Here is a 26,917-nt window from a genome sequence, read left to right as displayed (position 1 = left end):
CAGCGGGGGTTCTGTCAAGCAGTTCCGTTTATTATCACACAAGCACTTGCTTTTAAAGGCAAATGGGGAAGGGAGGTTTTTTACATCCTCCAATCAGCTTAAAGTTTAGGAGAGCATGCATCCTGTCTCAATGCCTAGCTATTGCAATCACGCAGTGTTTATGAGCACGGAAGTGCATATTTGGCTAATAAGGGCTAAGGCAAGGTTCCCGCAGACACTCCCACCCTATTTCCTCCCGGTGCCGTCTTAGGCTGCCACATTAATATGTCCTTGTGGGCCCATAATGGCACCACTTGTAAAGTCACTTAAGGTGGCTTAGTTTTTAAGGCCCAACATCTCCCCCTTTTTGTTGTAATAAGGCAGCTGGAGGCGGCTAACCTTCCCAGCCTTGCCTCCATTCCCTCTGGTGGCTGTGCCTGTCTTAGGTTGTTTCCCTCTGGAAATCTTACCCATCATTGCCTATCAAGCCAAGTGGGGGTGGGGCAGAGCCTTACAGATTGGCGTTGATTTTTTGAAGGGCCATATTGACCCAAGGGCTATCAGGGCTTTCATTATGGGCCACCTGCTCTACCACCTGGGTGAGCATTACGAGAGAAGTGGTGTTGCGCCTTATAAGGGACACAACCTGGTGAATAGTGTAAGGCCCCAAGATGATTAAGACAAGGAAAATGGCTAGGGGGCCTGCCAGGGAGGACAGCAGGGTGGTGAGCCATGGGGAACTTGAAAGCCAGCTTTGGAACCAATTACTGTTGGCTTCTTGCTCTTTTTTTCGCTTTTCTAATCCTTCTCTAAGCTTAGCTAGGGAATCCTTGACCACTCCAGCGTGGTTGGCATAGAAGCAGCACTCCTCTTTGAGGGCAGTGCATAATCCTCCTTGCTGTAAGAACAACAGGTCTAGTCTGCATTGATTCTGTAAAACAACTTCAGAAAGTGATGTTAGCGATTTTTTAAAAAATGTGATACAGACACCTCCAAGCAGCCAAAATCTATGTCCACTGCTTCCCTAAGGGAAGCTACCTGTTGATGTGCCAAGGCTATTTCAGCGGTCCCAGTACCTGCTCCAATAACTCCCAAGAGGTAGCTAATGGCCACCACAGCTGCCACTGCGGCCCACTTGTTTCGTGTCTGCTTATTTCAGGTTTTGGGGGTGGTGATATTTGCCACAGTGCTGCAAAAGGGTTTGTTGGCACCTACGCAGGAATCTTTGCCACGGACCCACGGGAAGGTGAGTCTGGGGTTGGTGGCATTGGGCAACGCTACTGCTTGATTTATCTCTGCCTGCACATGGCCAGTCTTGGGTTGTGCAGGGTTGATGCGCTAAGAAAATGACCTTGTCTGCAACCAAAACATTGTCCCTTGAAGGGTGGGAAAGTATTGTTTCCTGAGGGGATCAGGGCGGTAAATGCCTTGAAGGCTTCGGTTAAGTTTTGTGTCTGAGCCTGCAAGGCTGAGGATAAAATCCTGGCCTCTGCAACAGCCTTTTTTAGTTCTTTTACAATGTTGACGGGATAGGCCTGAGGGGCCTCTTCCTCCCATGGGCTGCTGGGGGTTCCCAGTGAGCCATAACAGGAGTAACCTGCAGCTCTGCTGGGGATGTTTTTAAAGGGGGGCTAGCCTCCTCCACTTCTTCAGGTGCTGCTTTCTCTCCTTTGGCTAAACTTTGGCGGGGTGACAGGGTAGGGGCATAGGTATCACTCAATGGCTCAGGGCCTTGCATTGGCAGCTTTGTTTTCTTTTTTTCTCCTCATCGAACTGCGCCCAATCCCTTTCTGCCCCTTCCTGATGCTTGGGATGGAAGCAAAGCTTTAGGGCAGAGATGGTTAGGTAGAACCCTAAGGGGGGGTCTAGCCCATGACTAATATTCTTTCTGGCCAGGGTCTGAACCTGGTCCCAAGTCTCATACGAGAACAAGTTGGATGAAGGTGCCCAAGGGGCTACCTGCACCACATGATGCCAGGCATTGGTGGCTGTGGAGTCAGATATTTCTAGGCCTCTACTTTTTAACATGTTCTTTAGAGCCTTGCAAGCTGTCTCGTCACTCTTTCCAGACACGCCTCCCATGTTGCCCCCTGGGGAAGGGACAAAGGGAGCAACAGGGCAGAGAAGTGCAGGGACTTCCCCCTGTTATGGTACTCACCCTGACACGCAGGTGGATTACTTCATAGCAACTACTACAGTTGCGGGGGCCACTCCATTGGTTGATTACCCTTCGTCGACCTTCTTTCAGGACTGAGCAGCTGGGGGCCTCACTCACTTGCCTTTCACCCACGAGTTTTAAAAAATGCCTCACATGGGGCACCATTCTGTTGGGTCAGCCGCCGGCCAACCCGAACAGCCCTTAGCCTTGTTCCTTTTGGTGGGCGAGCGAATGGCCCGGATTCCTCTTTCCCTCTGGTCCCTGTTGGGAGAAGATGGTGGAAGAGAGCTGTGAAGAGAGGTGAGCACAGCCGCCAGCCCCAATCAGCCTGTTAAAGGACATTCAGACGTGGCGGGGTTTCTGTCAAGCAGTTCCGTTTATTATCACACAAGCACTTGCTTTTAAAGGCAAATGGGGAAGGGACAAAGGGAGCAACAGGGCAGAGAAGTGCAGGGACTTCCCCCTGTTATGGTACTCACCCTGACGCGCAGGTGGATTACTTCATGGTGACTACCACGGTTGCGAGGGCCACTCTGTTGGTTGATCACCCTTCGTTGACCTTCTTTCAGGACTGAGCAGCCGGGAGCCTCACTTGCTCACCTTTCCTGGGTCCACCGCCGGCCGACCCGAACAGCCCTAGCCTCGTTCCTTTTGGTGGGTGAGCGAATGGCCCAGATTCCTCTTTCCCTCCAGTCCCCATTGGGAGGAGACAGGGGAAGAGAGCTGTGAAGAGAGGTGAGCACAGCTGCCGGCCACAATCAGCCCGTTAAAGGACACTCAGACGCAGCGGGGGTTCTGTCGTGCAGTTCTGTTTATTATCACACAAGCACTTGCTTTTAAAGGCAAATGGGGAAGGGAGGTTTTTTACATCCTCCAATCAGCTTAAAGTTTAGGAGAGCATGCATCCTGTCTCAATGCCTAGCTATTGCAATCACGCAGTGTTCACGAGCACGGAAGTGCATGTTTGGCCAATAAGGGCTAAGGCAAGTTTCCCACAGACACTCCCACCCTACTTCCTCCTGGTGCCATCTTAGGCTGCCACGTTAATATGCCCTTGTGGGCCCATAATGGTGCCACTTATAATGTCACTTAAGGTGGCGTTAGTTTTAAGGCCCGACATGTAGATACTAAGAAAAATTTCCTCTAGAGAAGCAGAACTTCAAGAATGAAGAACACTTAACAGGTAATAGGTGGCATCTCATGCAGAGGCAGCAACAGGGAGAACTGTCATGGAATTGTGAGGTCAGGAGCACACTAACAAGCAGAGTGACAGCCAGCAGCCTGTCCACAGGCAGTGCTCTCATGTCCAAGAGGCAGCACCAGGAAAGACTTTTAGCAGGCAAAGACTTCAGATAGAGGCTTCAGTGCTTCTGGAGAGAAGGTGGACACAAAAATAAAGAGGGACTGGGGACAGGGTTATCAATATGAGGCTCGGGTACAGGGAACAATACAAGGACATGGGGCAATAACTGATCTATAAAGCAGAGCCAGAACTCAGGAATAAATCCAGCTGCTAGAAAAGGCCCATGAGCTCAGAAGTCAATTAGTGGAGGCTGACTCACTGCTGAATTCCTCAGCAGTTAGGTGGAACTCCTACAAAAGGGATGAATCTGCCTGCCTAATGTCAAAAGCAATCACTAAGCCTAAGATATAGACCTGTGAGAGGGATCCAAGTATAAATGGGAGACAGGGGTGAAGGAACAGCACTTTAGGCAGACCATAAGATCCTGGATGATTTCTTTGATCCATAGATATTGCTGACAGTAGCTGAGCCTTCCTTTCCAATTTTAATCCACAAGGATGTAAGAATAGAATCTCAGATATCTTTTTTTACCCAGAAGTAGAATTGCCTCCACTTTAATATTTGGTGGATAATTTTATGTATTGTCCTAGCTACATGGGGGAAATGGAATGGGATAGTGAGACTCATTAAAATATAAGTAGCCTCAGGGAATATGAAAAAACATGACTTTCAATAGCAGCTCCTCTAACCCTGGTCTATAGAGAGCTGAGAGTGGATCCACATGTGGGCCCTAAACACTCCCTGCTGCCCTACAGCACTGACCCAATGAGGTCCACACCCTATCTTCAATCTATGTCTGGGAGTGAAGCCCTCCCAGGACCACGCCAAGTGGAGCCTCTTCACAAGCTCAATGTCATGGGGTCATAGTGAGATGGAATCTAAGTGCAGATGAGAGGGACTGAGGGAAGGCATGGGTGAGTGCAAAGCAAACATATCAGGCAGGACACTTCAGAGTCAGAGAAGATTAGCAACTCCAATGCAAATATGTCAGAAAGGAAGAAGACACAGAGCAATCAGCAAAGAATATCACTTTATCTGAGTAAGAGCCATTCTTTCCTCTTCTGACTCCTTTTCTTTCCTCTTCTTCTAGGCTTCTTGCTCATATAATATGAGTCAATCCTGAATGTCAAAAATATGCTATTTAATGCTTAGATATGACACACCTCTACCTGTGCCACAAAACACACATAGGGAAAACGTCATCATGTGAAAAGACCATACTCTGCTACACACTGCACCAAAGGAGATGTAGGGACAATAAAATCCTAAAGGAAGACAAATAAGTTTTCTTCACCCCTTCCTTCAGAACTCACTTTGCCCCTGGCGAAGCTCCCCCCAACTAAGCCTCTCCATCTCCCCAGACAGCTTTTGTCACCAAAGAGGCAAAGCTGAAGAGATTCCTTATGTTCAAGCCTTCTTCTATCTCCAATCGTGTCCTTCTCTGTGTCAAAACTGACCTACATCTCAAATTCTCCTAGCTCATACCCAACTTCCCCTTCCAGACTCAGATTAATCTTTTGGTCTCTTATACCACTCTACTCCCCAACCACCTCCTTATGCTCCAGATCTTCCACCACCCCCTTCACCTTTTCCCTCTCTTCGTCCTCAGCTACCCTGCTCCTCTCCTTCTTCCCCTTCCTCAGGTGACAACCCCGCCTCAGCTCCGGCTCCTTTATACCCCCTCCATGAGGTGGCAGGGATGAAGAGAAAAGTCCAGGTCCATATCGTCTTTTCCCCTTCCAATCACTCCCAAATTGAAAAATGACTGTGAACTTTCCAGTCCAACCTGGACACATCTTAAGGAATTCAGATATCTCACCCAGTCTTATGATTTCACCTGGCATGATCTTCTCTTTGATTCTCACTTCTATCTTGTCCCCCAAGGATAGGGAGCACGTCTGGATAATGGCCCCAAAACAGGCAGATGATGTATGTGCCCAAAATAATAGGCAGCCAGTAGGAGCCATTGCCAACCCTCCCATGGGACCAAATTGGGACTACTGGGCTGGCCACAAGGACCGGGATCTCTCAGATAATATGATCACACACCGACTTCATGGCCTCCAAAAGACTACTCACAAGTCAGTCAATTATGACAAGCTTGGAGAAATCACACAGAGATCCACTGAAAACCCCAGCAAGTTCCTAACCCACCTCTCTAAGGCTTCACATAAAAAAACATGCATAGACATAAACTCCCAAGCAGGCATGGCCCTCTTACACTCTCATTACCCAGTCAGCCCCTGATATTCAAAAATAAATTTTAAAAAACCTTGAGGATGGTCCACATATGACCCAAGGAGAACTCCTCACTGCAGCTTTCAAGGTTTTTAACAATAGGGAGGAGGAGGAGAAGAAGGATTGATACAAAAGAGATCAGGACAAATATCAGCCCTGGCTGATACTATCCAGGGATCACATACTCCAAAGCTGGCTGCCTCTAGGGGCAAGCCACCCAGGAACTGCTTCAAATGTGGTCAGCTGGGCCACTAGGTACAAGCCTGTCCTAACCCCTGGACCCCTTCCAGGCCCTGTCCTCACTGCAAACAACCACATCACTTGGGGGTTGATTGTTCCACTCGCCAGAGAGGGAGAGACCCAGTCCCCAACCCACAAACTTTGGCTTCACAGCCATCCTTACCAGAACTTCTTGTATTCCCACAAGAGGAGGACTGATGACGCCCAGGGCCCGAAGCCCCCACAGAGATCACCACATGTGAGCCCAGGTTAACTCTCCTGGTAGCAGGGAAAGCTGATCTCTTTTGTCATTGATACAGGGGCCACTTACTCTACCCTTCCGGAATATGCAGGACCAACAACCCCATCCTCTATCACAATAATAGGGGTCACAGGATGAGAATACTGCCCATGGATCATTCAATCCCTTTCCTGCACCCTACATCACACCCAATTCACAGACAAAGTTTTAATAATGCTTCAATGCCCAGCCCCCTTACTGGGATGGGACATCCTTTCCAAATTCAAGGCTACCCTTACCTGAAATGCTTTAACTCCAGCTACAATACTCCTGTTACAGGCCATGCCAGACCTGGTCCCAGAGGCTTCCACCTTCTGCTTCCCCTCAGAAAAGGTTAACCCCATAGTATGGAACACTTCTTCTCCCTCCATTGCCATGCACCATTCCCCTATCCTCATTAAATTGCAGAACCCCTCTTTGTTCCCTAATGTCCTACAATACCACATCACTAACAAACAACTAATAGGCTTAACACCTGTCACACAAAAACTTCTTTCTTCTCATCTCTTACAGCATACCCACTCACCTTTTAATACACCCATCCTTCTGGTTATAAACCCTAATGGCTCATACCATTTAGTTCAAGACCTCAGAGCCATTAATGCAGCCATTTTACCCATAAACCCAATCGTTTCTAACCCCTATGCTCCTCTATCCACAATCCCAACAAGAAACCATTCTTCTCTCTACTTGACTTCAAAGATGCCTTTTTTCCCATCCTCTTACACCTTTACTGTCAAACCCTGTTCACCTTCACTTGGACTAATCCTGATATGCGTAATTCCCAACAACTCACCTGGACAGTATGACCTCAGGGGTTTCAGGATAGCCCCCAACGTCTTCGGCTACACTGTAGCTCAAGACATATATGAACTGCCTCTAACTCCTAGCACTTTAATACAATATGTGGATGATCTACTCTTGGTAGCCACTCCTATGAGCATTCACAGGCCCACACTATTGCTCTCCTTAATTTCCTGCCCTCCAGGGGATATTGAGTGTCTCCCAGAAAGGCCAAAATTTCTTCTCTTTCAGTCACATATTTGGGAGTCCACCTCACCCCCAACACCACCGAAATAATGGTGGATCACAAGAGTTTAATTTCTAAACTCCCTACTCCTACCACAGAGGATGAGATCCTTCCTTTCTTGGGGCTTGCAGGGTGTCTTCGCCTATAGATTCCTAACTTTGACGTCTTACCAAAACCACTTGATGAGGCAGCCAAAGGGGATCCTGCCATTCCCTTAGATCCCACAAAGCCCATTCTTTCTTCCTTCCAGCGATTAAAAGCTGCTCTCCTCGCAGCCCCAGCTCTATCCCTCCCAAACCTATCTCATCCTTTTACACTATACAGCACCAAAACACAACGATCGGTTTTTGGGGTTTGGGGACAAGAGATGGGAGATATCTTCTCTCCTGTTGCATACCTTACCAAACAATTGGACACCACAGATCAAAGATGGGCTCCATGTTTACAGGCCTTGGCGGCAACTGCCCTTTTAGCACAAGAAAGCTCTAAACTAACTATTGGACAACAGACAGTCATTTGTTCCCCCCATCCTCTTCAAGACCTTCTCAGCCATAAGGCCGTGTCAATTCTCTCCCATTCCTGCCTACAACTTATCCACCTTACCTTCACTGAAAATTCCTAGTTCTTCTTTAAACCTTGCCCACCTTTAAATCCAACCACTCTCATCCCAAAACACTAATGAACCTTAGAACATAATTGCATGGAGGCTTAAGGTCTCTTAATCCCTCTCCACACACCTCCCCGCATCCCATTACATGGCCCCCACATACATGGTTCATAGATGGGAACGCCACCTCTAAGGCCGCCCCACAGGCACGTTGTGCCATAGTAATCTAACATGAACTATTGAGGCTGCCTCCCTCTCCACTAACACCACTTGCCAACAGGCAGAACTCATTGCCCTCACCCATGTTTTCACTCTGGCAAGTAACAAATGAGTCAATATATACATATATATACAATATATAAGTATGCTTACCACATCCTGCAGTCCTGTGTGGCCATATGGAACGAGAGGATACATGACCACTCAGGGAGGGCCCATAAGAAATGGATATCTTATCACGACACTTCTTGAGGCTGCACAACTCACAAAGGAGGTTGGGGTTATACACTGCAGAGGACACCAAACCTCCCATGACACCACAGCCCAGGGAAGCAAGCTGGCAGATCTAACTGCAAAACAGGCTGCCCAATCACCAGGCCCCCACTCTTCCTCTCTCACTCAGATCCTTCTCATGGCCCATATGCCCCTATCCCAATATACATCTCAAGAAACACAACACTTCCAACAGTTGGGAGCACAAAGGAACGACAACTGGTATACTCTCTCGGGTTGCTATGTCCTCCCTACCACACAAACTGAGCAAATCCTTCTAGATTTCCATAATTCAGTTCTTATAGGCTATGAACCCCTACTACTCCTTCTTCAGCCGTTATGTTACTCTCCCCACATGGCCAAGTTACTTAAGCAAATCACTCAAAATTGTCCTTTGTGTACTCGTTGCTTCAATCAAGGTGGCCTCCAAGTTCAGTCCTTTCCCACCCAACAGGTCAGAGGATACACTCCTGGCCAGGATTGGCAAATTGACTTTACTCACATGCCTCCCCACAAAAGGACATGCTACCTTCTAACCTTAGTAGATACCTTTTCAGGTTCGGTTGAGGCTTTTCTCTGCACTTCAGAGGATGTTACAGCCGTAACACATGCTCTCACCTCAGAAATCATCCCTCATTTTGGCTTGCCCATCAGCCTCCAGTCTGATAACGGTCCAGCATTCATTTCCCAGATTACACAACTCACAGCACAGGCATTACAGATCAAATGGGACTTCCACATACCATATCGGCCTCAGTCATCAGGCAAAGTAGAAAAAGCCAATCACCTCACAAAAACACACCTCACCAAGCTGTCCATAGAATTTCACATCTCTCGGACCCAACTTCCCCTGTAGCACTCACTCACTTGCGAGCTGTCCCCCACAAGTCCACAGGCCTCAGGCCCTTTGAGCTTATGTATGGTAGGCCCTTCACTCTCACACCTCTCCCTTCCAGCTCATCACCTTTATACCAGTATCTCGCTACTCTTTCACTAATTAGGGATCTTCCTTGGGAACAGGCAAACGTTCTATTACCTCATCCTCTCCCTACCACCCCCGGCAGACTTTTAACTGAACCCGGGACAGCAAGTGTACTTTAAAACCCGAATCCCTTTACAGGGTTCTCACACCATTGGCCACTGTTCCCCCCACACAAATCATCCAGGCAGAGCCAGGTACTGGACAACTAGAGACAGCTGTGCACCCCAGAGCCCACTGAGATTATTTAAACTAGCAAATCTATTTGTTTTCAAGATGGTGGTGGCTGCGGCGGTTGGCACGGCGTAGGTGAGGTGGAAAAGGCGGCCACTGGGCCTCAGGCAGCTGGGAAACTTGTGGACCTTCCTCTTGCCATCTCTTAAGGGAGGACCGCTGCTGCTGGCCAGTCGTGGGGGGTGACCGCGACTTTGCTCCCGGCAGGAGAGGCTGCCTCATTTACAGACAACAGCTTTGAAGTGTGGAGCAGGAAAAGAACTGTTTCTTAGCTGCAAAAGTGAGTCTTGAAACAGGGAACACGGCGCCAGGGCTGCTGTGGATGCAGACAGGATCCCGGAGTCCGGGGCCGCACTGAAGGTGGCCAGCTGCCCTATTCAGGATTTGAGGTTTCAGGCCAGCATTAAAGAAGATTCCTGGGAGTGCTTGAGCTGCGCTGCGACTGAACAGCCTGAGGCAGCAGCGGCCGAGAACGGGGAAGGCGCAAACCAGAGGCAGAGAGGGAGCGCCCGACCTGGCACAGCCCTGTGAGTGACCCCTTGACCAGCCCTGTTTGGGGGGCCACTCATCGCCCTGGGGCTGCCTCCATTTTCCCAGGTCCGGGCAGCTCCGCCCAGCTCGACCGTCACTGAGCCTTCCCACTTGCTTGGCCCGGTATGGGGCTTCCGGAGCCTGCGGGCTGACCTCCCCTCCCACTCCCTCCGTGGTTCTCTGGCGGGTTGGTGGCGTGGGGTGTCCCCGGCCAGTGTCGGGAGGGAAAGGAAGTATGGGCAGGCCGACTGTCACTCCACCACACCCTGGACCCCGGCCCCCAGTAAACTTCCTGTTACTGGGAGGCAGTTACCATCTCTGTGGCCACCAGTTCGGAAAAAAGCCTAACCAATTTCTTGTTGGGAATAGTGTGGTAGGAGAGTTCCCAGGTCCGCTTGAACCTGCCGGAGAGCTGGCTGAAGGCGGGCGCTAGACTCGGTTTATACCAGGGGGATACAAAGGTGAACAAGACCTGAGAAAGATCTACACAGTGCTACAAAGGCACCCAGAGCGACTGGTCGTCGGTGCCTAGTAGAAACCTGGTAGACTTCCTGGGCGAGGCGGTGCCGAGCAGGGTCTTGAAGGCCCAGCTGATAGAAGAGGGGTGCAGAAGACACGCCCCAGCCCAGCACAGTGCGCACAGAGTGGGGAGACGTGCGGCCAGGGAGGCGGAGAATTTACAGAAACCACACACCCTGTTGGGTCGCCACTGCACGATCCAACAGCCTGGGCCAGAGCACACGGAACAGGGAGAAATCCTGCACAGGAAGTGAAAGCTCAACAGCGATCACACACCCTGTGGTATGTGATCCACCAGCCCAGCAGAGTCCAAGCTGACCAGAAAGGTGGCTCCCTGGAGAAGCCCAAGACCCGAGGCAACCACACACACAAGGCACTAGAGGCCAACTGAGCTGCCATGGAGGTAGCCATACGAAATTGGCAACCACAGCAACATCCTAGTTACTCATTAGTCTCAAATCGGTGGACTGTGAAACCCCCTGCCACAATGAATAAACATCAAAAAAAAGATACCAGAAATACAAAAAATCAAGAAGTACACCACCAAAAGATAATAAATCTCAAACTCTAGATCCTATAGAACAAGAAGCCATTGAAATGACTGACAAGGAATTTTGAGTGATAATTCTAAGGAAACTGAATGAGATACAAGAAAACACAGCTAGACATCATGATGAAATGAGGTAAAGTATACAGGACCTGAAAGAGGAAATGTACAAAGAAACCAATGTCCTGAAAAAAAATGTAGCAGAACTTGCCAAACTGAAGAAGTTATTCAGCAAAATAAAAAAAACAACGTAGAGTTTAACCAGCAGGCTACTCGAAGTTGAAGAGAGAACCTCTGAACTTGAAGATGGGCTGTTTGAAATAACACAAGCAGACAAAAAGAAAGAAAAAATAATCAAGGATATGGAAGAAAATCTGAGAGAGATATCAGACAACCATAAGCACTCACATATCCGAGTCATGGGTATTCCAGAAGGGGAGGAAAATGGAGATTCCACTGAAAACATATTCAAAAAAATAGTGGCAGAAAACTTCCCAGGTATAGGAAAAGTCACAGATATTCAGATCCAGGAAGCTCAACGATCTCCAAACATATTCAACCCAAAAAGGCCTTCTCCAAGACATGTTCTAGTCAAATTGGCAAAACTCAGAGACAAAGAGAGAATCTTAAAAGCTGCAAGAGAGAAGCGTCAAATCACCTATAAGGGAGCCGCAATCAGGCTAACATCAGACTACTCATCACAAACCCTAAAAGCTAGAAAGGAATGGGATGATATATTCAAAATACTAAAAGACAAAGATTGCCAGCCAAGAATACTCTACCATGCAAGGCTACCCTTCCGAAATGAAGGGCAAATAGTATATTTCTCAGACAAACAAAAACTGTGGGAGTTCACTACCACACGACCACCCTTACAAGAAATCCTCAAGGGAGTACTGGGTTTGGTTCCTGAAAAATAACTACCACTGCCATAAAAACCCAAGAAAAATCAATACCCACTAGTATAATAAAAATGGCATTCATGAAGACAAAACAAGCAAACAAAAACACTATCTACAACCTAAGGAACCAACAAACACAGAAACCAAACAGTAAATCAGAGCACAAGGAACAAAAGACACCTAACACAACCAAACAACCAATAAAATGCTAGGAATAAATCAACACCTTTCAATAACAACTCTTAATGTAAAAGGCTTAAATTCCCTAATCAAAAGACACACACTGGCTGACTGGATCAAAAAGGAGGACCCAACTATATGCTGCCTACAAGAGACCCACCTCACCCATAAAGATTCACACAGACTAAGAGTGAAAGGATGGAAAAAGATTTACCATGCAAACAGAAAAGAAAAACGAGCTGGAGTGGCTATTCTTATATCTGACAAAATAGACTTTAAACTAAAAAACATAAAAAGAGACAATGAGGGACACTACTTAATGATAAAAGGACTGATCCGTCAAGAAGACATAACAATCATAAATATGTACGCACCCAATGTTGGAGCAGCCAGATTTATAAAACAAACTCTATTAGACCTAAGGAAGGAAATAGACACTAATACCGTAAAAGCAGAGGACCTGAACACCCCACTGTCAATATTAGACAGATCATCTAGGCAAAGAATCAGTAGAGAAACACAAGAGCTAAACAAGACTCTAGAACAATTGGAATTGGCAGATATCTACAGAACATTCCATCCAACAACCTCAGAATATTCATTCTTCTCATCAGCACATGGATCATTCTCCAGGATAGATCACATATTAGGTCACAAATCAAGTCTCAATAAATTCAAAAAAATTGGAATTATCCCATGTATCTTCTCAGACCACAATGGATTAAAACTAGAAATCAATAACAAACGAAACTCTGGAAACTATAAAAACACATGGAAATTAAACAGCATTCTACTTAATGACATATGGGTCCAAGAAGAAATCAAGCAGGAAATCAAAAAGTTTATTGAAACTAATGAAAACAATGATACATCATACCAAAACCTGTGGGATACTGCAAAAGCAGTATTGAGGGGGAAATTTAGTGCATTAAACGCTCACTTCAGAAGAATGGAAAGATGGCAAGTGAACAACCTAACACTTCACCTTAAAGAACTAGAAAAACAAGAACAATCCAAAGCTAAAGTTAGCAGACGGAAAGAAATCATTAAGATCAGAGCAGAACTGAATGAAATTGAAAACCAAAAAACAATTCAAAAGATCAATGAATCAAAAAGTTGTTTTTTTGAAAAGATAAATAAAATTGACAAACCATTAGCATGGCTAACAAAAAAAAGAAGAGAGAAGACTCAAATAACAAAAATTAGGAATGAAAAGGCGATATTACAACTCATTCATCTGAAATACAAGGAATCATTCGAGACTACTATAAACAACTATACGCCAACAAATTTGAAAATCTAGAGGAAATGGATAAATTTCTGGACACACACAAGCTCCAAAAACTGAACCATGAAGACGTAGAAAATTTGAACAGACCAATAACAATAAAGGAGATTGAAGCAGTTATCAAAAGGCTCCCAACAAAGAAAAGCCCAGGACCAGATGGATTCACAGCAGAATTTTTCCAAACATTCAAAGAGGAATTGACACCGATTCTTTACAAACTATTCCAAAAGATGGAAACGGACGCAAATCTCCCAAACTCATTCTATGAAGCAAACATCATCCTGATACCAAAACCAGGTAAAGATATAAAAAAAAAGGAAAACTAGAGGCCGATATCCTTGATGAATATAGATGCAAAAATCCTCACTAAAATACGAGCAAACAGAATACAGCAACACATACGTAAAATTATTTACGACGATCAAGTGGGATTCATCCCAGGGATGCAAGGTTGGTTCAACATATGCAAATCAATAAATGTGATACACCATTTTAATAAAATCAAACACAAGGACCATATGATCATCTCTATAGATGCTGAAAAAGCATTTGATAAAGTTCAGCACTCATTCATGACAAAGACCCTCTATAAGTTAGGTACAGAGGGAAAGTATCTCAACATAATTAAAGCCATATATGACAAACCCACTGCCAATATCATCCTGAATGGGCAAAAGCTGAAAGCTTTTCTTTTAAGAACAGGAACTAGACAAGGATGCCCACTCTCACGACTCCTATTCAACATAGTGTTGGAAGTACTAACCAGAGCAATCAGAGAAGAGAAGGAAATAAAGGGCATCCAGATTGGAAAAGATGAAGTCAAACTGTCCCTGTTTGCAGATGACATGATCCTATATATCGAACAGCCTAAAACCTCTACAAAAAAACTCTTGGAATTGATAAATGATTTCAGCACAGAAGCAGGATACAAAATCAACACACAAAAATCAGTAGCATTTCTTTTCTCCAATAGTGAACATGCAGAACGAGAAATCAAGAAAGCCTGCCCATTTACAATAGCCACCAAAAAAATAAAATACTTAGAAATTGAGTTAACCAAGGAGGTGAAAAATCTCTATAAGGAGAACTACAAACCACTGCTGAGAGAAATTAGAGAGGATACAAGAAGATGGAAAGATATCCCATGCTCTTGGATTGGAAGAATCAACATAGTGAAAATGTCCATACTACCGAAAGTGATATACAAATTCAATGCAATCCCCATCAAAATTCCAAAGATATTTTTCTCAGAAATGGAAAAAAGTATCCAGTCATTTATGTGGAACAATAAAAGACGACGCATAGCCAAAGCAATGCTGAGCAAAAAAAATAAAGCTGGAGGCATAACACTACCTGACTTTAAGCTATACTACAAAGCGATAATAACCATAACAATATGGTACTGGCATAAAAACAAACACACTGACCAATGGAATAGAATAGAGAATCCAGAAATCAACCCACACACTTACTGCCATCTGATCTTTGACAAAGGCACCAAGCCTATTCACTGGGGAAGGGACTGCCTCTTCAGCAAATGGTGCTGGGATAACTGGATATCCATATGCAGGAGAATGAAACTAGATCCATACCTCTCACCATATACTAAAATCAACTCAAAATGGATTAAGGATTTAAATATACACCCTGAAACAATAAAACTTCTTAGAGAAAACATAGGAGAAACAGTTCAGGAAATAGGACTGGGCACAGACTTCATGAATACGACCCCAAAAGCACGGGCAACCAAAGGAAAAATAAACAAATGGGATTATATCCAACTAAAAAGCTTCTGCACAGAAAAGAGACAATTAACAGAGTTAAAAGACAACCAACAGAGTGGGAGAAAATATTTGCAAAATATACATCTGACAAAGGATTAATATCCAGAATATATAAGGAACTCAAACAACTTTACAAGAAGAAAACAAGCAACCCAATTAAAAAATGGGCAAAAGAGCTAAGCAGGCATGTCTCTAAGGAAGATATACAAATGGCCAACAAACATATGAAAAAATGCTCAACATCACTCAGCATCCGGGAAATGCAAATCAAAACCACATTGAGATACCATCCTACCCCAGTTAGGATGGCTAAAATCCAAAAGACTCTGAACGATAAATGCTGGCGAGGTTGCGGAGAAAAAGGAACTCTCATACATTGTTGGTGGGACTGCAAAATGGTGCAGCCTCTATGGAAAATGGTATGGAGGTTCTTCAAACAATTGCAGATAGATCTACCATACGACCCAGCTATCCCACTGCTGGGAATATACCCAGAGGAATGGACATCATCAAGTCGAAGGTATACCTGTTCCCCAATGTTCATCGCAGCACTCTTTACAATAGCCAAGAGTTGGAACCAGCCCAAATGTCCATCATCAGATGAGTGGATACGGAAAATTTGGTACATCTACAAAATGGAATACTACTCAGCTATAAAAACGAATGAAATACTGCCATTTGCAACAACATGGATGGACCTTGAGAGAATTATATTAAGTGAAACAAGTCAGGCACAGAAAAAAAAATACCACATGTTCTCACTTATTGGAGGTAGCTAAAAATTAATATATAAATTCACACACACACACACACACACACACACACACACACAAGCCGGGGGTGGGGGGAAGAAGATATAACACCCACAACTACTTGAAGTTGATACGACAAGCAAACAGAAAGGACATTATTGTGGGGGAGGGAGGAGGGAGGAGGGAGGGAGGTTTTGTTGATGGGGAGCAATAATCAGCCACGATGTATATCGATAAAATAAAAATTTTAAAAAATAATAAATAAATAAATAAATAAATAAATAAATGAAAAATTTTTTTAAAAAAAAGAAAAAAAAACCCAAAGCCCCTCTCACCATAATGGGAAGGGCCTTATACAGTACTTCTCACCACCCCACATGGCAGTAAAGTTACTATGAAAGGCCCCTTAGTATCATTTATCCTTGGTAAAACTAGCACCTGGGACTTTACCCAAAGAATCTGTTAACACCAAGCCAGAGGGGTCCCTCTACTCAGACCCTAACCCCACATTTCCTTACACTTCTTCCATTTTAGGACCCACAAAACTGAAAATCTCCAAGACCTCCACTCTTCCCCAAAACCCAGAAGAAGGATGATCTTTCCCCCAGTGATTATCCTCTCACTCCTACAGGCCCACTTCACGTCCTTCTCACAGGAGCTGCTCCAAGACTTGTCCTGACCTACCACCTCTGGCGTTTAAGACAACCTTGAGAGAGTAGCTGAATTAGCCTGCTAGGGTGCCCTCTGCAATTACACCCCTGACAAGGTTACCCTCTACTCCTTTTCCCTACTATTCCTCCTCTCAAACTCTCAGCCCCCAAATGCTTTCCTTTTCTCTTCCTCTTGCTTCTTTTCCTAACAGAGACATATGCCACAACCTGTTCACAATGTACAACCAAGGTCTTGGTGGCTAGAAGGACACTTTCCAACCTCACGGGTCTGCCACCCAGAACCTTTGGGGGAACCCTACAGATGCATTCACATCCGTGACATATGTTCCCACAACATGCTATGACCAGACAACTGCCACATCCAGTTCTTGCAGGGGTAAAAACTACTGGTTAGCTCTTTCCAAAGGGGATTCTGCTGGAGTAAAGTGCCCAACCCCCAACAAAGGCATTTCTGCTTCACCCAAACCACTCACCTAGGCTATAGCAATGGGGGAGGACTTCAGGACAAAACACGTCAGACCCTTGACCATGATGGGACTTATCCTTCTTCTTGGTCCCTGCCTCTTTCAGTGTTTCTCTAATTTCTTACAGGAACACATGCAGGCTTTCACCAATCAAAATGCCACCAAATTGTTCCTAGGAGGAGATCAGCCCCTGAGAACCGTCAACCCTTCCCCAGAAGAATACAGGCTCCCCACACAAAATCAATACCCTGCCACCCAATTCTTTTATTTTTTTCATATCTTTGCCCATCTCCAGCAGGAAGTAGCTTCAGAAGAATGAGACCTTCGCCCCTTTTCCCTTATCCCTATATTTAAAAGGCAGGAATGATAGATCTTGAAAATAACCTGCACCATTTTAGGTGAGGCCAAGCACAAAATGGCCACCAACCACTTCCCCCTTCCCTTTACCAGAAGCCTCGTGACTTCTGCAAAATAGTAACCCTTTTGCTTCCACATGGGTGCAATGCCTCTCCCTCGCAATGCCTGCCCTTGACTTCTTCAGCCAGCCCTTGGTGCCCTACAGCCTGTATAAGCTCTCCTATCCCAATGATGGTTGCTGCTCTCCATTTTGAGTGCAGCGTGGCAGATTCTTTTCCTTTAATAAAGCTTGATCAGCACCCGGCACTTCCGCTCACTTTCTTTCAAGAAGGACATTATAAAATGATAAAAGTGTCAGTTCACCAAGATGCAAGAATTATAAATACATACACCACAATCAGCAAAGCTCTTGAGTATATAATGTGAACATTGGCAGAATTCAAGGGAATAGCAGGAGATTTCACTTCCCCACTTTCAAGAACGGAGAGAAAAACCAAACAGAAAATCAATAAGGAAATAGATGACAGAAAAAACACTACAGGACCAATTGGAACTAACAAGATTTATATGCAACACCACCAAAACAGCATAATACAAATTTTTTTTAAAGTGAACGCAGAACAATATCCAGAATTGACCTCACATTACAGGAGAAAACAAGATTTAGCAATTTTTTAAAGACTGAAATTATACAAGCATGTTTTCTCATCATGGTAGGATAAAACTGGAGATTGACAGCAGAAGGAAGGAAAACTAGAATATCCACTCATAAGTGGAAATGATACAACACACTCTTTAAGAACCAATGGGTCAAAAAAGAAATCACAAAGAAAATTAGCAAATATCTTGAGACAAAGGAAAAGGAAAATACAACATGCCAAAACTCATGAGATGCTAATGAAAAAACTCATATCTCTAAGTAGAGAGTAGAAGAATGGTTACCAGAGTCTGGGAAGGGAAGGGTAACAGGTGGTGGAGGGGATGGCAGTAAAGGGAAAGAGGCAGATTAACGGGCACAAAGTTACAGGTAGATAGGAAGAACAAGTTCTGATGTTCTAGACTGAGTATAGCTTATTATATTATACTGCATATTTCTAAATAGCTACTAGATAAGATGATCCTGAATGTAATTACCACAAAAAACAGACAAATGTTTACGTGATGGATATCCTGTCTACCCTAAGTGAATCACTGTACAGTGTAGTGTATGGATGTACTGAAACAACACACTGTATTCTACGAATATGTAGAGGTAAAATTTAAAAATAAATGAAATTTTAAAAAATAAAATATTAAAAATTCATGACTAAATGCTTACATTGAAATAGAAAAAAGGCATCAAATCAAGAACCTAACATTATACCCCAATAAACAATAAAGCAAAAAAACTGTTCCAAAAGACTGAAGAGGAGGGAAGACTTCTAATCTCATTCTCTCATACTAAGGTGATCCTGACAGCAAAGCCAGGTGATAGAGTTTGGATGTGTTGTCCCCTCCAAAACTCACGTGGAAATTTCAACCCCAATGTGGCAGTGATGGAAACTGATTCGGTAACTGGCACTAATCCCTCATGAGTGGATTAATGCTCTCTCTGGAGGAGAGGGGATTAATGAGTGAGTTCTCGCTCTGTTAGTTCCTGTGAGAACTCATTGTTTAATAGACACTCACACCTCCACTCCCTCTCTCTTTTGCTTCCCCTTGCCATGTGATCTGGTTGTACCTGGAGGCTTACTGCCACTTTCTGCCATGAGTAGAAGCAGCCTGAGGCCCATGCCAGATGCAGCTGTCCCCGAATCATAAGCCAAATAAACCTCTGTTCTTTATAAATTACCCAGTCTCAGGCATTTCTGTTATAGCAAAACAAAACAGACTAATACAGAAGTTGGTACCAAGAAGTGGGGTGTTGCTATTCAGATACCTGAAAATGTGGATGCAGCTTTGGAATTGGGTAATGGGCAAAGGTTTCAGGAGTTTGGAGGACTTAGAAGAAAACAAAAAGATGAGAGAACATTTTGAACATTTTAGAGATTGGTTAAATGGTTTTGATGAGAATGTTGATAGAAGTGTGGACAGTAAAGAACATGTGGATGATGATGTCTCAGATAGAAATGAGGAGCTTATCGGGAATTGGACAAAAGATAACCCTTGCTACACCATAGCAAGGAATTTAGCTGCATTGTGTTGATGCCCTTGGGCTTTGTGGAATGTGGGACTTGAGAGTTGTGAACCAGAATTTTTTGCAGAAGAAATTTCCAAGCAGCAAAGCATTAAGGAAGCTACATCGTTACTTTTAACAGCCTACTCTGAGTTATGGTGGCAAAACATGATGTAAAGCCAGAATTCAAAAGGGAGGTAGAGTGTAAAGATTTGGAAAATTTGTAGCCTGGCCATGGGGTAGAGAAGCAGAGAGCAGGAGAAAAGTGCAAGGGTGAAGTAGATAAACTGTTTGCTAAAGACATTATCTTGGAGGTGAGGCAGCCAGATGCTAATAACCAGGACAATGGGGGAAATGCCCTAAAGGCATTTGAGAAGTCTGGAAGGGTGCCCCACCAATCACAGGCCCTGAGGCCTAGAAGGACTGAGTTGTCCTGGAGGACAGACCTGGGGTGCAGCTACCCTCAGGAACCTGCTCCCTGCATCCCAGCTGCTCTGGCTGGAGCAGCCCCAAGTGTGGTTCATGCAGAAGCTCTGGAGAGTAGAAGCCTGAAGCCCCAGTGGCGTCCACATTGTGTTAAGTCTGCAGGCCGGCAGGATGTAAGAGCAGTGGAGGCGTGGCAACCTCCACCAAGATTCCAGACGATGTATGGAAAAGCCTGGAGGCTTAGGCAGAGACCTGCCGCAGGGGTGGAACCACCACAGAGGCCATCTACTAGAGCAATGCTGAGCAGGAATGTAGGGTCAGAGCCCCCACCAGGGAAATGTCTAGTACAGCCAAGCCATTAGGGCTGCTGCCAGTACCCCAGAACTGCAGGGCCACTGGCAACATGAATCACCAGCCTGAAAAAGCTGCAGGCACCAGCACAGCCCAGTGACCTGGCAGAGCTGTGGAAATGAGGCTGCTTGATGCTTTGGGGGCACAGAAGCCCAATTGTGCCCAGGAAGCAGGACTTGGGAGTCAGTCAAGATTATTTTGGAGCTTTAAGATGTAATGTCTGCCTCGTTGGGTTTTGGACTTGTTTGGGGCCTGTTTCTCCTTTCTTCTGGCCTAATCTTCCATTTTGGAATGGGAATGTGTACCCAATGTCTGTTCCACCATTGTATCTTGGCAGTAGATAAATTTGTTTTTGACCTTTACAGGCTCACAGCTGGAAGGACTTTTGCTTTCGGTCTCAGATCAGACTTTGGACTTTTAAGTTGGTGCTGGAGCAAGCTAAGACTTTTGGGACTCTTTGGATAGAATGAGTGTATTTTGTATATGAGAGTGACATGAGTTTGGGGGGGCCAGGGGTGGAATGATGGAGTTTGGATGTGTTGTCTCCTCCAAAACTCATGTGGAAATTTGATCCCCAATGTGGCAGAGTTGGAAACTGATCAAGTCATGGGGGCGGATCCCTCATGAATGGATTAATGCTCTTCCTGGGGGAGGAGGGGTAGTGAGTGAGTTCTCGCTCTGTTAGTTCCTGTGAGAGCTTATTGTTTATAGGACCCTGGCACCTCCTCTCTCTCTCTCTTCCTTCCTCTCGCCATGTGATCTGTTTGTACCCGCCAGCTCCCTGTCACTTTCTGCCATGAGTAGAAGCAGCCTGAGGCCTGTGCCAGATGCAGCTGTCCCAGAACCATAAGCCAAATAAACCTCTCTTCTTTATTAATTACCCAGTCTCAGGCAATTCTGTTATAGCAACACAAAATGGACTAAAACAGCATCCAAATAAAAAAAGCAAAATTACATCTATTTGAAAGTAACCTGATCTTATATGTCAAAAACCCTAAATACTCAACCAATACTGCTAGAGCGAATAAACAGATTGAGTAAATATGCAGAACACAAAATCAGTACCAAAAATTAGTTGAATTTCTATACACTTACAATAAACAATTGGAATAGAAATTAAGGAAAAAATTCCATTTCCAATAGCACCTAAAGAAATAAAATACTTAGAAATAAACTTTAGAAGTGAAAGACTTGTATACTGAAAATTACCAAACACTGATGAAAAAATTAAACACATATAAATGATAAGGAATTCCACATTCATAGATTGGAAGAATTAATACTGTTAAATGTCAATAACACCCAATGTGATTTATAGATTCAGCACAATTCCAATAAAAATCCTTATCAGTTATTGTTAAAGAAACAGAAAAAGCAATTTTTAAAATTTATATGGAATCAGAAAAGACCCAAAATCGCCAAAAAATTTTTCAGAAAGTACAAAACTGAAGACATCATACTTCTCAATTTTAAAATCTGTTGCAAAACTATTACTAATACATTATTTTGATTATATACTATTATTATTATTATTTATTAAAATACTATGGTGTTGGCATCAAGACAGACATGTAAACCTATGGAACAGAAGAGAATGTCTGGAAAAAAGCCTATGCATATGTAGTCAACTAATCTTTGGCCAGGGTCCTAAAATTACACAAGGCAGAAAGTTAGTCTCTTAAGCAAGTGAGTCTGAGAAAAAAAAAATCCAAAGCAAAAGAATAAAATTGGACCTTTATCTTACACCACATACAATAACAAACTCAAAGTGCACCAACGACTTGAATGTAAGAGCTGAAGTCATAAAATTCCTAGGAAAAATATCTGGGAAAAATATTATATCATTACTCTTGGCATGATTTCTTGGATGTGACACCAAAAGCACAAACAACAAAAGCAAAAATAGACAAATGGGACTACACCAAACTAAAAGTGTTCTGCATGGCAAAGGCAACAATTAATAGAGTGAAAAGTCAATCTAGAGGATTAGAGAAAACATTTGCAAAAAATGTATCTGGTACATTTTTAAGGGGTTAATACCCAAAGTATATAAGGAACTCAAATGACTCAATAGCACTATAACAAATATTTTGATGAAAAAATAAACAAAAGACATGAATAGGCATCTTTTTAGAGAAGACATACAGATGACCAACAGGTATATAAAAAGTTCTAATCACCAGTGATCAAAGAACTGCAAATAAAAACCACAATGAGATGTCACAGCTGTTAGGCGTGTGTGTGTGTGTGTGTGTGTGTGTGTGTGTGTGTGTGTGTGTGTGTGTGTGTGTGTGTGTAAATAAATAAGTGTTGGCAATGTGGGACAGTTGTCCAGGTGGTCTTGGACTGTCTCAGTTCTTCCCTGTCTTGGGTTGAATATGCCCTCAAAACGTAATCCCCACTATAACTGTTGAGGGTGGGAAATCCTATTATGGTAATCAAAAGGTGGGGTCTTGAAGAGGTAATTACATTATAGGACCATGCTATAGTGAATGGGTTAATAATGGTGGTCAGGGTCAAGGTTCTGAGGGCTTTAAAAGAAGAGCACATGAGAGGTTAGCCTCTCTACTCTGCCATTTTGCAATGTGACACCCTGCCATCACTGAAGTCACCAGCAAAGAAAGCCTTCACCAGATGTGTTCCCTAGACTTTAGACTTCCAGCTTCTAAAGGTGCAAATTTCATTTTCTTATAAATTACCCATGTCCAGGTTTTTAAATTTTTTTGATTGAATTATAGTCAATTATACATATTTTGGGGGTTCAATGTTGACATATGTTGATCAAATCAATATTATTAGCATATACATTATTACAAATCATACTTCTTTTTGCCCCTTATCCAATCTCTCACCATCCCCCTCTCATCTTGATAACCCTAGATTTTTTCTCTCCTTCTGAAAGATTAAGTTACTCCCTTGACTTGTTGCCTAGATGATCTGTCCAGTGCTGAGAGGTGTGATCAGGTCCCCCACTATTACTGTAGAGCAGATGCTTCTTCTATCACTCTGGAATGAGCTTCGCAAAGAGAGACATCCTCTTCTTTTCTTTGGTCTCCACTGTGACTCTCCTTGTGTCAATGCACTTGAGTAGCTGGTGGGCCATCTGCATGGTGGTTATGGCATCTAGCTGCTTTCGTGGCAGCCATGGCTATTGTGGTGGCTGTGTGGGCCACTCACATGGAAGTGTTGTTTTTGGCTTGCTCCTTGCCTGGTTGCAGGAGGAGGGCTCAGTCCCCGGCTCCAACTGATTTTGCATTCTAAGATGTTGTGAAGCCATTGGGTGGGAGGGAGAAAACAGAAGGGGGAAGAAAATAGGGTGGGTGAAGGAGGAAGGTGGGAGACATGGTTGAGCCTGCCCATGGCACCCCCCTCATTCCTGCAGGGGAGACTGGGGGCTTCCAGTGGTGGCTTGGTCATTGCTGGACTGAATGCAGATGTTAGGAGGTTGTGGCTGAAGCCCGCAGCCCCTCACAGTGTTTCAACACTCTTTAGTACACAATGGCTATTGCCCTTCAATGGAGAAAGGAGTCACCATTTCCCCTGCATTATTTCTAACACATATTCTGTCCCTAATAACATGGTTTTATCCAATAAAAATCCCAGTCTCCTAAGGTTTTGTCCTGCTGTATTTCCTGGTGAGTTGGTAGAACTTTACATTCCTATTACTCAAACTGCCCCTTTCTGAAAACAACAAGCATGATGACTGACATCATAGTTTTACATTATTCTCTTCCCTACCTCCATGCTCTTTAATTCAGATGCATAATGTCAAGGATGTATAATATAAACAAATTTCAAAATTCAGGTTGAAAGTCATAAGTAGTATCCTTTTCAAGAAGCCTTAAACAATTGAATAAAATAATTTATAATCTAAAGGTAATTGGCCATTTCCAAATGTGCTGGTACCTTTGATATATATCAAGTCATAAGTTCTAATATTATTTGACTTTTAATTATTTTGCAGTATGTAATACCAGGGGTTAATTTTGGACAACTAAAGAGTGTGTTATGCCCTGTATAAATCCCCTGATGTTCTACAGCTTTCGTCCTTTGGAATTAGCCTGAGCATGCACATTATGTTTCTGTGGTTTTATCAAAAATGTATATTTTGAAGTCTAGTGAGTTGTGAAATTGGGATAAAGCCACATACATTAATGTGATATGATTTATCTTTAGTATAAACTCTCTGATCTTGATTACTGCTTGAACTCACGATGAAGAATTTGCCAATCGCTTGTAAGGATCATCTCAAGAATGAGTTCTCTTGTGTCGTGTGAGGAGTGAATTGTGCTTGAAGACCTTGTCACAGTTACTACATCTGTAAGGCTTCTCTCCAGTATGAATTCTCCGAAGACTTGTAAGGTGTGAATTTTGACAGACCTTGCTTTATTCATTACATGGTGAGGTTTCTTTCCAGTATGAATTCTATGATGACTTGAAACGTGTGAACTTTGACTGAATACCTTGCCACATTCATTATATATGTAAGATTTCTTTCCAGTGTAATTGCCTGATGGGTAGTGATGGAGTTTGGATGTATTGTCCTCCCAGAACTCACATGGAAATCTGATCCCCAGTGTGGCAGTGTTGGAAGCTATTTGAGTCATGGGGGTGGATCCCTCATGAATGAATTAATGCTCTCCCTAGGTGGGGGATGACTTCTTAGTTACTGCAAGAGCTGGTTGTTTAATAGACCCTGGCACTGCCCCTCTCTCTCATGCTTCCTCTAACCATGTGATCTACTTGTACCTACTGACTGCCTGCTGCGTTCTGCCATGAGTAGAAGCAGCCTGAGGCCCTTGCCAGATGCAGCTGTCCCAGAATCATAAGCCAAATAAACCTCTGTTCTTTATAAATTACCCAGTCTCAGGTGTCCTGTTACAGCAACACAAAATGGACTAATGCAGGTAGTTAGGACTAAAATGTCACTAAAGGCTTTGCCACACTCATTAACTTGAAAGGTTTCTCTCCAGTATTAATTCTCCAATGAGTTGCAAGGTGTGACTTAACACAAAAGCCCTTGCCACATTCATTACATTAGTAAGCTGTTTCTCTAGTACAGATAACCAGATGGGAAGTTATGCTTGAATATGCTCTAAAAGTTTTGTCACACTCATTACAAGAGAAACCTTCTAAGGTTTCTCTCCAGTATGAATTCTGTGGTGCTTTATAAGGCTTGAAGTTCAACAGAAGACTTTGCCACATTCATTACACTTATATTGGTTTCTCTCCAGCATGAACTGTACCATGAATTGCAAGGTATAAATTGTGATTGAAGATCTTGCCAGCTTCATTACATTTATAAGGTTTTTCCCCAGTGTGGATTATCCAATGCCTAGTTAGATTTTCATGTGTTCTAGTTTTGCCACATTCATTACACTTGTAAAATTTGTCACCAGTGTGAGTCCTGCGGTGCTCTGAAAGATGTGAAGTTTGACTGAAGACCTTGATCACGTTCATTACATTTGTACAAATTCTCTCCAGAATGAACTGTATGATGACAGGCAGAATCTTCCTTGTCATTGTTTTCATGTTTTTCCATTGTCACTGTGTATATTAGTCTGTTTCTGTTGCTTAAAACAAAATATGTGAAACTGGATGATTTATAAAGAAAAATGAAATTTATTGCTTACAGTTTCTGAGGCTGGGAAGTCCAAAGTCCATCTGTTGGTGGCAACAGTGACCCAGGGGTCTCACATTGCAAGACGGTGGAAGCAGAGAGCAAAGAGAGAGACAGACAGTCTCTCCTCTCTCTTCTTTTAAAGCCCTCAGAACCACACCCCTGGCCACCATTTTTAATCCATTCACTACTGCACAGTCCTACAATCCAATCACCTCTTCAAGGCTCCACCTTTCAATTATCATAATAGGATTTCCCACCCTCTTAACAGTCACAGTGGGGACCAAGTTTCTAATACATAAAACTTGGGACACAATTCAAGCTTCAGTGAGTTTTGGGGGAACATAATTCAGTCCATTACACTGTATAAAATACTCCTTTATTCCTCTTCCCTTTGGTGGTAATTCTTCATTCACACATTTAGTAGAGATATCTACAAGACATAAAGAACCACAGCTTTCTCATTAATTACACAGAGTAAATGAATATCTCATATTAAAATACATAATATTACACAAACAGTAATACTTACATTGAATAGAGATATAAAATTTCCCAACCATGATCTTCAGTTTTTAAGAATACAAAGTGAATTGGAATATTTAATTTTAAAAAGGTGATTACATATAATTCAAGTTAATTCTAGAGAAGCCAAATTTAAACCAATTTATAATCTCACATTGCACAAAAACATGTTAGCCCTAAAAGGAGTATTTTACCCCCAGAACCTCAAAGTACACACCAATGGCCAGAAAAGATATCACTGTCTCATAACTGAAGAAAAAAATTATTGTCCTGTACATATTTACAGCATATTACAAATGCACTGC

The 26,917-nt window shown here is 43.5% G+C and overlaps 1 protein-coding gene across 1 annotated transcript in view; it reads right to left on the bottom strand.

Moving 5' to 3' along the window:
- The window catches only part of LOC134372922 (zinc finger protein 160-like), a 91,251-nt gene that overhangs the window by 30,539 nt on the left and 33,795 nt on the right, over positions 1-26,917 (bottom strand). The window contains 3 exon segments of the mRNA XM_063090257.1: positions 24,865-24,943; positions 25,416-25,520; positions 25,680-25,884. Coding sequence (XP_062946327.1) covers positions 24,865-24,943; positions 25,416-25,520; positions 25,680-25,884 — 389 coding nt within the window.

Source organism: Cynocephalus volans, chromosome 3 (genome assembly GCF_027409185.1).
Source record: "Cynocephalus volans isolate mCynVol1 chromosome 3, mCynVol1.pri, whole genome shotgun sequence".
Taxonomy (NCBI): domain Eukaryota; kingdom Metazoa; phylum Chordata; class Mammalia; order Dermoptera; family Cynocephalidae; genus Cynocephalus; species Cynocephalus volans.
The sequence above is the reverse complement of the archived record's forward strand: the minus strand, read 5'-3'. Positions and strand labels throughout refer to the sequence as shown.